Source organism: Lycium barbarum, chromosome 1, assembly GCF_019175385.1.
Source record: "Lycium barbarum isolate Lr01 chromosome 1, ASM1917538v2, whole genome shotgun sequence".
NCBI classification, from domain to species: domain Eukaryota; kingdom Viridiplantae; phylum Streptophyta; class Magnoliopsida; order Solanales; family Solanaceae; genus Lycium; species Lycium barbarum.
In genome coordinates this window covers 33150231-33161426 of record NC_083337.1, presented here as the reverse complement: position 1 = coordinate 33161426, position 11196 = coordinate 33150231, and the positions used below count along the sequence as shown (strand labels likewise).

The 11196-nt window shown below is 37.5% G+C and overlaps 1 protein-coding gene across 1 annotated transcript; it reads right to left on the bottom strand.

Annotated features, from left to right (window-relative positions):
- Nucleotides 1–4507: 4507 nt before the first annotated feature.
- LOC132611010 (uncharacterized) lies at nucleotides 4508–7300 on the bottom strand. Its single transcript, XM_060325421.1, has 5 exons — nucleotides 6656–7300; nucleotides 5763–6463; nucleotides 5396–5501; nucleotides 5048–5176; nucleotides 4508–4894 (listed from the first exon to the last, which is right to left on the bottom strand). Exons 1-5 carry the CDS (start codon nucleotides 7298–7300, stop codon nucleotides 4508–4510), a joined length of 1968 nt encoding a protein of 655 aa, XP_060181404.1.
- Nucleotides 7301–11196: the final 3896 nt, after the last annotated feature.

Below are 11196 nucleotides of genomic sequence, written 5' to 3'. Positions count from 1 at the left end.
GGGTTTTTCATTAGTTAAGGGCTTAACGAAAATCGGGCAGCATTTCTCCTATATATTCATCTAACCCGAATTTCCAATTATTCTCCTGTTAACACAGAAATACCAACAACAGAGATATACATATAAAATCCTCACAATTCAGCCCATAACAATTCTAACAACCCAACAACCCTTTTGAATCCATTTCAACCCACAATTTCCTATGACATCGATTCCAGGCTTTTTCTAAATCCATTTTCGTGCAATCCAATTCTAATAATTCCATTACAATACTATTAACCCAATTACATCATAAACAAGGAAATCTTACCTTAATTTCCTCGGAGGAATTTCTACTCTTAATTGCTCCAATTTCCCAATTTCTTCTTCCCCGATTCAATATCCAATGTTGCTATCACCTCCTTGGACTTGCTAATCACCTTAGAATTAATCTAACAAGAACAATTTTTTTTATATAACGGGGATGCCATGGCTGAAGCTTAGTAGCCATGGTCGTGTATTTCTTTTTCTCCACTTCACTTGAATTGCAATTCAAATATGACTAACATTAGTCATGAATTGCAAACTTATATATGTTGCCTAATCATGTGGCACGTGCCCTTCTTTGATGAATCATCCATTCTTATTTCATTTCATTTTGTGTTTGCTTATTTATTTCTTTTTTTTTAAAAGAATTCAGTGGGGCCCACTTAATAATTAAGTTAATTAATTAATTAATCCCTAATCCCTACTTAATAATTTAATCATAATTAATTAGTTCCTAATCTCCCATAATTTTTCCACACCAAATAAAATTTATAAATATTTTATGTTCTAATTTAAAATTAAAATTTAAATGTTTCTATCTCGTGTCCGAAAATGACTCCGCCTTTAACTTGAGTCAACTTGCTTGGGAATAATTTGACGTATAAATATACGGGGTATAACACCTTAAGTCCTTGGCTCTCATATACCGGTGACTAATTAAGACTTAAACTAGCCTCCATTCTTCTTCGACTCCTTATTGTCGTCCTTACACCATTCTGTTAGCCACTTCATCATGGAGATTCTTTATATGGTTCTATGTCATACACTCTCACAATTGATATAACCAGCAGTTTGGAATTTCACAGCTTACGAGGTACTTCCTAATCTCAGGCAGTACTGCTGTCTTACTATCCATAGGCACACTATCTTCCTTTCCTTTGAAAATTATTGAACTTCCTATAAATATTCCTCTTTTAAAGCTTTCATCTCTTCTAGTGCTACAATTTTTTTTTGTAATCCCGATTGTCCCTTATACTTATCCCTGGTCACATGCGGCCTTCCTCACTCCTTCTGCTACCCCTTGGAGTACTTTACTATATATCTAAATGTACCTAAAATTTCTTCAGCGCGAGTGATTCGAGTCGTAGTCCGGAATGCAACGTATCACATTGGCGAAACTTATTCTCCTTCCCATATTTGTCTCATAATATACCGGCATTTAATCCGTTCTCACTTTTCTTTAGCACATTCTTGACATATCGGTTCATCTCGAAATTTGAATCCTTCAATCTAATATATTTCCCTCTTTTGAGCTTGGAAATATCGTAGCTCATCTTAGAACTGAATTTGTTCTTCCCCCTTTAGAAGATGTTCTCATATACCAGTAACCTTTGAATGTTAATCGTCTTTGATAATCATCTGGTTGACCTTAATGATCCTTCACTCCTCTGTTCCTGATAATGTCGAAGTTCCTTTCATCGCATGGTTTAACTTATTTTCCTTTCTGCTAGTTGAGGTCTTGTATCGAATCAAAATGCTGATACATATCAGATCCAATTCAGATGCCTTCTTTATTATCTTTTCACTTCTACCTTTCATGGCTAGTAGTTCCCTGGGCTAGTGAATTAATTGGGACATCGGAATTCATTAGGCCCTTTACGGAGTGTCCGACTATACCATGCTCCTTTTATCCTAGTCTTTTTCCGCGACTATCTTCTTAATATCCTTGAAATTATACTTGCTCTAGGTTCCCAATTCCGATTTATGTCTAGAATACACCATTAAAAGTTGATATTCTACACCATCCATTCTCACGCCTCGTCCTTTCATTAGCTTAGCTCATTTTGTCCCGTAATTCTTCTTAAATACTTTTTTGCATCATAGCTAGGAATCATAGCCCTTTTGATCTTCTACCGGCTCCCGTCCTTACCATGAAATCCTCACGAAATACACCATTTTCTTTCTTTCTTCGTTGAGTTCTCACTTTTCTTTCTGACTCTATGGCTGGTTCGTATTCATGCATATCCCCCATACATCATTCTATTTCTTTTATAATCGAATCCCTATACTCTTTATCAAGATTCTTATCCCGTGTTACTGATGTTTAGCCTCTTGGCTAGATTTGTTAATTTATTATCTTCCCTCCTGTCCTTGGTGATTGCTTGACTTTCTTTAACCAATCCATTAGTGTACCTTTCTTACTTTTGCTTTCAGGGCCTTTCTTGATTTCCCCTGCTCATAAGTGCTCTTCTTCACTTGCCATTTTATAGTATTGACCCTAAAGTTTGTAGAATGTCCCATTAGAAGTACAAATCCGTTCTATTTCTAAAGTCATATTTTGGGAGGGCTTTTTCTTTTTCGAGGTAGTCGTGCCGTGTCAGTATGACTGCGCATTCATCTCTTCGGATACCCCTCAAGAGTTAGAAACCCCTTAACATTTTCGCAAAGCCTGCTTATTCTTTCCCACTTCACATCCCTATTCGTTGTTATTGCCCTTCAATCACTCTTATCAACATCTGTTTTCGAACCCCGTGCATTCGTCTTTTGTTCCATACTACCATACTTTATTCTTTCCGTATACTTACTTTTGAGATTCACCCAAATGGTCCTTTGCCTCTACCGTCGTCCTAAACTTTCTCTCAGAAGCTTTACTTGACCCTTGTTAGCAGCATACTTCCCTTGCTCACACTTCTTCTCTTCTCAAGACATCATAATCTTCTTACTCTTGTCTACTTAATTCCTTCTCTTCCCTGATATTCTTGCATCATGATTATCCAACTTTAACCTTTAGAGGAAACAATGTCAACCTGCCCTGTAGCACTTGCTACTTGAACTTCAATACCCCGTCTAATCAATACCTTTAACATATCGTAACATCGGTTATCAGGGCACACATACTGGTTAACGTGATCACACATGAGTTATCATGTATATCGTTTACTAACACCTTACTTAAGAAGTACCCCCAATGTTACTTAAACTTGTCTTAAATCTGTGGTTGTAACACATCTTCTCTTTCTTCGCCAAGCAAGCCCATCTTACATCTCGCAATCATTTAAAATTTCCAACCACAAGTCTCACATTCTTCTAATTTCCCTTGGGCTATTTTATTTCCTCATATTTCTCATATGTCTTAAGTCTGTAGGACTTCTTAACACATTTCCTAAGTCCTTGATTATGAATTTCTGGCAATATAGGCTTAATAATAGATCTCCAGTCGAACACCAACTCTACTTTCCTTTTTATTCTTTTTTTTTTAGCAAAGCCACCAGAAAGGTGGTAATTTATTGATAAAGAAAATATGTACATATCAATCCAAAAGTGATTGATCAAATAACAAGAACAACAACAGAAAGAAAAATGAATAAGTGGAAAGTGGAATTACAGATTTTGGTTTAAGACAGACTAGTAACAACTATTAATCCAAGGGCCTTGACTTGAAAACATCTATCACACCTTCAAAGTCTCACAGGTGGCATGTTTCAAATCAGTTGAATCATTCTTCAGGCCACTTAAATAGAGTTATGATCTTCTGAGCAAACCATCATCTGTATGGAAGCAAAACACTTTCAAACATTGTACCATTGTCCAAAGAGCATGAATCCTAGCCTGGACATATGTAGCATATAACTACTGTAACTGTACATACTATTTCATGCAACATTTGAATGTGATTCTTGTACATATCTTGCTTATCAGCATGGTGATCCTTCAAAAGCTGTAATATTCTTTCAATGTTCAACCTGTCCCTAGCTTAATCCTTTGCATGAAACCAGGTCTCTATGATACTTGATCCTTGGTTAGTACAGTCTGCAATCTAGATCATGAGCATCAAACCATTTATACTAAGGAATGAGCATGCCTACCACACTGATACCACCCTAATACAGATGCTGCAAATGCTCACCATCAGTTGGCAAACTGTACTCAGTAATAGTGGCAATTCTGATGTCAGTCTGGTGCTTTGTCTTGAATGGTTCTTATTCTCAAGTTTGGAATTCCTCTCTTCTCCATATTCAGAATCCTCTTAGCTTGACTTGGCAATTCTTGAAAATTATGAAACTGAACTGGACCTGCAAAATCAAAAACCAAGTTAGTTAAAAATCTGCAAGCCCATTGCCTTCTCTATGTATATGCCCCACAGATACTGTTTGATCATCCATCATTCTCTTGTTATCATCCACCAGCATTGAAATGCTCCAAGGGACCTTCCATTCAGCCTTTAAAATCATCTTCATGGTCATGGAATCAGTCTCTAAGATCAATGGAAACAGTACCTCAGTCCCATCCTAATAGCCTCAGTCTCAGCCACAATATTTGTTCCATCTGTCAAATTTTTAGCAGCTACATACACCAAATCTCCCTCATCATTTCTTATACAAAAAGCAGCAGAACTTGGACCTGGATTTCCATTAACAGCTCCATCAGTATTACACTTGTAAACTCCAGATGCAGGTCTCCTCCATTTAATAATTCTGCATCTAACAGTAGGCTTATATCCTTCAAAGAATTGCACAATCTGATGCCATATAGTTGGAATATTCAACCCAGGAAACTGAACTTTACATAACATATGAATGTTCATATTTATGTCATATATCACTCTATTCAGATTCATTGTACCACCATGAAGCCTATTATTTCTCCACTTCCATATTTGTCACACAATAAAAGCAGGCACTGCTTTATATATGGTCTTCATTTTGAAATGGCATTTTGCTTCCCACCAACATCTTATAGCATGTTTGACCTGAACACAATTCATGCTCAATCCAGCCCCCATCTTGAAGTATCTCTATACCTTTGTAGCCAACTCTCCACACAGAAGCAGATGGTTTATTGTCTCCATCTGAGCATTATGACAGCAACAACACTTTGAAGCTAAAGGAATGCCAATACTTGCCACCACTTCATCAATTGGGACTTTAAACTTCCACAATCTCCACAGGAAGAATGAAATTTTAAAAGGCACACCTTTGATCTATATATTCTGAAATGGCACTGTTACATTAGTTGTTTGTCTCAGTAACTGCCATGCACTACTTACTGTAAACTTGCCTGAACTTGTCATCATCCACCAAGGTCTATCCCATTCATTTGATGCATATTTAATGTCAATTGCCTATATTATATGCTGCACAATATCTACAGGAAACAGCTGCATGAGTTTGCTGATATTCCAGCCTCCATCTGTCATTAGTTCAGAAACATCTTCAGCATGCTCATTGATTTGCCAGGACTGGGGAACCACATAACTAAGAGCACTTAGCTTAGTCCAATTGTCAAACCAAATGTTTGAACTTCCAATATTTGGCTCCCACCAGATTTCCTGTTCTATATTTTCCCTTGCTTCCAACATCATCTTCCAGACTTGTGACCCTCCCTTCCATTGAACCACCGGAGGAATTTGTTTTTTACAGTATTTATTCCACATAAAATTAGCCTAGAGAGAACTAGTGGTTCTAAACTTCCACCAGAGTTTAGCACATAAAGCTTTGGATGTGTCATAGATAGACCTGAAACCCAAACCTCCTTCTTGTTTGGGAATGCACATGTTAAGCCAAGCTGCCCAGTGTCTGCATCTTCCTTCCTCCTTATTATGCCAAAACAATCCGGCAAAGATCCTGTGTAGTTCCTTTATAACACATTTAGGAGGCCTTATAGCAGATAAAACATGAATTGGAATACTTTGAAGGACACTTGTAATCAACACTGCTTTTCCTCCATAAGACAGCAACTTGCCTTTCCAGGTTTGTAATCTGTCTTTGACTTTCTTCAATAATGCAGTATAATCCACTTTCCTTTTCCTGGCACGAGTAATTGGTACTCCAAGATATGTAAAAGGAAAATGACCTCTCACAAATCCTGTTATTGTTGCAACCTGCTGACTTAACTCCTGTGATACTTTGTTGAACATATAAAAAAAACTTTTCCTCTTGTTTATCAGCTGTCCAGATACTTTCTCATATTCCTGAAGAGTATCCATGATCATCTGTAAAGATTGGTTATGTGCTGCAGAAAAAATGATTGTATCATCTGTATATGCCAGATGATTGAAATCAGCACTCCACTTTGGCATCCCATATCCAACAAAACCAGGCTGATCAAACAAAAAATTTAATGCCCTTGAAAGGGCTTCTGCAGCAATAATGAAAAGAGCAGGAGATAGTGGATCCCCTTGCTTGACACCCCTTGTAGAATGAAAGAAACCATGAGCCTGGCCATTTAGGAGAACAGAATACCAATTATTGGCCAACAACCTCCAAATCAGGTCAATGAAAAATAGAGAAAATCCCTTTTTTCCCATCACTTTACATAGTTACAACCATGAGACCCTATCATATGCTTTTGCCATATCTAATTTAATCACAACATTTGCTGGTTTTCCTCTCTTCCTTATATCAGTTACAATTTCTTGTGTCAACAACACATTCTCAATTATATTCATGCCCTTAACAAAACCAGTTTGATTTGGAGAGATCACCCTTGTAAGAAGCTTATCAAGTCTGTCATGAACTACTCTTGATATGACCTTATTGATAAAGTTGCTAAGACTTATAGGTCTCATATCAGAAAATGCCTCAACAACAGTCTTCTTTGGTAGTAAAACCAGATTTGTGTGAGTGATTGACTTGGGAAGACTATGTCCTTCAAAGAAAGCTTTAACAACCCCATATACATCATCCTTTATCACCTCCCAACACTTCTGATAAAATATACCAGAAAATCCATCAGGGCCACAGGCACTATCCCCATTTAATTCAAATACTGCCTTATGTACTTCCTCCATAGTAGGTTGTTCAGCAAGTAGTATATTATCCTCTTCTCTGATCAACTCTTGAATATGATTAAAAATTGGAGAATCTTCACTAACCTCTTCATGAGTAAATTGTTTGTGGAAAAAGTTGACAGCCTGAGCAGCAACACTATCAACATCCTCAAGCCAATTACCAGCATCATCTTTAATCCTCTTAATCTGGATTTTTTTTCTTCTACCTTTTACCAGACTATGGAAGTATCTAGTATTCTTATCACCTTCAGAAAAATAGTCCATCCTGGCTTTTTGTCTCCAGAATTCCTCCTCATAATGAAGATACAGGTTAAGTTCTGCTTGTGCCCTCTAGATGACCATTCTATTTTCTTCAGATGGATTTGCCTCAAACAACTGCTCCTTAATCTTAACTATTTCCTCTCTGATAACAAGTTGTTTAAAAATTTCACCAAAAGTAGTCTTACTCCATGTACTTAAAGCAGTTTTCAGTTTCTTCATCTTGAGCTTAAATGACAGAAATACATCATCAGTTAAGACTGTTTCCCATTGCTGCTTAACCAAATCAAGCAAAACATCATGTTCCACCCAGAATTTGAGAAATCTGAACGGTTTTACAAACTTTTCCACTTGATCCCCACATGATACCAGTAATGGTGCATGATCAGAACCAGTCCTTGACAAATGTTCCACCTCTAAGTGTCCAAACCAATTCTGAAATGTATCATTATATAAAATCCTATCTAATCTCTTAAAAATACAGTCATTAGCCGCCCTACCATTCCACCAGGTGAAATGACTCCCTTTGAAAGGCATCTCATGCACCTCACAGGAATTTAGACAATAAGCAAAATCCTCATATTCTTGTGGCAAAACTGGTAAACCTCCTATTTTTTCCTCTTCATTCATCATAACATTAAAATCTCCACCAACCAGCCAAGGAGATGTCATATTACTAGTCAAGAGGTATAAACTGTCCCACAACTACAGTCTTTCCACTCCTGAACATTTAGCATACACCATTGTAACTACCATATCTTTATTGAAATCTTGAAACTTCAGCTTTACAGTAATGGATTGCTCTGTATCCAATAGAACCTCAACATCAACATTGTGTTGCACAAAGAACCAGATTATTCCATTACAGTTCGACTTAGCATAAGGCATTCCAAGTTTCCTTCTATATTGCTGAATTTGTCTCTGATGCTGAAAAGGTTCCATCAAAGCTATCAAAAAGAACTTGTGGTGCTTATTTAACATTTGAAATCTATGAAATGCTTGTTGGGACTTCACTGATCTTATGTTCTAGAATAAAGTTTTAACAATCATTTAACAGATTTCTTAAGGTTACTCCTTGTTGAATACCTCACAGTTTGTGGAACCTCAGAATTTTGTTTTCTTCCTTTTCTTGGTCCTTTTCTTTGTGATTTTGGAGATACTCCTGCCTCCACACATATCTGCTTTAGTTTCAGATCAATAGCAGAACCATCAGCATCTTCCTTCTGATTATTGATCAAATTCAACTTATCAGGTTCCTCCTGTAACTTGTGAGAGACTACATCATGTAAAGCTTTGTTAGGTGATACCCTTACAGCAACATTCAGAGGCTGCATATCTCTAATATTAGGAAAAATGGCCAAAGCTAAATTCCTTTGTTCTGCATCAGCAACTTTGTCTGGATAATAGCTAACCAACTGCAAGTTACAGTTAGAGCTATGTACCTCCCCATTAGCAATATCCTTCAGCATTAGTGCCTGAGCAGACTCTTCCTCATCCATGGAACCAGTCATATCTTGCATCTTCTCAACACAACCATCATTCAAATACAGATCACCTGCTTGAGTACATTCAGACATCTGATTTACTTCAAAGGCCTCATTTCCATAATGACTCCTGTTGCTATCAGTACTTTGATGAGCAACTTCATCTGCATCCCTACTACCCCTATTTTCAACTCCTAGTTGCTGATCATCTTCATCAACTCTTCTTTGCACCATTTCAGACTTTTGATCATCTGCATCTAATTCAGTATTTTCATGTTCTTGACAGTCATGAGACTTCTCTGAACCATAAGCCTCATTAACCTCCAGAAAGTCTGCTTTGATATCCAGCTGTCGACTATTAATGCCTTTTTGCCCAGGATTATCATTAGGCTGCTGTATTTTGGCATTAGCAACTACAGTATGATTATCAGCTTCACTATTGTGCACCTTAGCAGTTTCATTCTCATAAACTTCACCCTCTTCTAGAGACTGGACTCCATGTGGAGCCTGATGTTTATCTAGGAACAAGCTTGTGGCATCCACACCAGCATGCACCTGATTATGCTCCTTCTTGCCATCTATATATTCAGCTATAACCCCTTCTTCTATAAACACACCTTCCTCAGTGACATCAACATCCTGTACTCCTTGGTTCAATATCTCAATTTTGTTTGATACCTTAACTTCTTTGTTTCCATCATCCGTCCTAGGTGGATTCACATTGTTCTTGTACTGCCCTTTGTTTCCAGGGTAAGTTACCACAGTACCACTAGATAATGCGTTTGGTAAATATTGTTGCACTGGTTTTTTCCACCCCCTATTTCTTCTATATCTTCCTTGTTGGATTTTCCCTTGTTTACTAGTTCCAGGCTCATCAACTATAACTGCAGCCTTTCCTTTGTTCTATGACCCTACCCCATTATCTACCACCTCATTTTCCAACAGTTCTAGATGTAGCACCCAACATTCATCAGTGGAATGACTTTGCAACAAGCACTTTGTGCAATACTTTGGTAAGTAGTCTTATTGAATATTAACTTTAATCGACCTGATATCCGTTGTAACATCATCTTCAATCTCTATCCACACATACTTAGGCATGTCTGCAAGCAAATCTACCTGCACTTTCACTCTTGCACAGTTTGGCATGGTCTTATTGATGGTAGTAGCATCTAACTGGATTGGCTTACCTACAGCAGAAGCCAACGTAAACAAGGATTCCTTGACAAAAAAGGTAGGAAGAAGGTTTGGAAACGAAATCCAAGCCATATCAATTGAAGTTTCCTTGTCCACGCTGAATCTAGAATCATATATTAATGGCCTCATTTGATATGAATGGACATCTTTTGACTTCAACCAAAAGAAACTTTTTGATGATAGGTCAATAAAATCTTCCCTTAGATCACATCTTATCAAAACATGCCTATCTCTCAAAAACCCTACACGAACATTACCCTTTATGCCACACTGATGAGGAATAATAGATCGCAACTCTTCTAGTTCAGGCCATCCACACGAAAACTTACCAACAATGGCATAATGTAGGTTTTCAATCCTTTCCATTCGTAATACTTCTGAAAAGGACCATCTAACAACGTGTTTACGATCTATAATCTCAACCATCTTCATAGGAATGGATTCACACATTTGCATGGAATTTTTACCAGTTTCATACATTAGGGTTTGACGATAGTTCTGTGTTGTGGACTTAGGGATTATTGTTTGTGGCTGTTAAGCATTGCTGGACGAAGAGATAGGAGGGATGAGGGAGAGGGGAGGGAAATATTGAGGAGGTAATGACTGACCAACCACCAGATGCAGCGGCTGGCTAGTGGCCGGAGTGGCCATAGCACTGTTAGGGTTTGCATGGGAGGAGAGAGAAGAGAGCGTCGAATGGACTTTATGCTTCGATTTCAATGTTAAAAACATGGATTTTTTACTTTCCTTTTTATTCATAAGCCGACATCACTTTTTTTTTGCCAAATAACCTTTATCACCTTTGTCTAATAATTTGAGGTGCCCCTACTTATAAGAATCTCATCTGTCTTGCTGCGTAGCCTTTTTATCACATAACCTAGAAAAAACACACAATTTGAAGTTCTAATGGATCCCAAGTAAAATTCTGTAATGCATCTCCCTCCAGGTTGGAAAAGTCCCTTATTCTCCTGGCTAGGCAAATACTATCTTAACCTTTGGAACTCCCAATAAGAACTATCAATCAACGCACGCGACTGCTTTCCATTCCTAATTCCAAGACTCTTAGTGGTGGTAAAAACATCTTAGTCGTAGTTACCTATAAATACTTTGGTTATCGGTTCCTTTAGAATTCCTATCTGTCAACTATTAAATGCTATCCTGCAATTATTGTACACACATAAGAAATTTTAGTAAAAGACCCATATACCTGTAGCCGGCCTG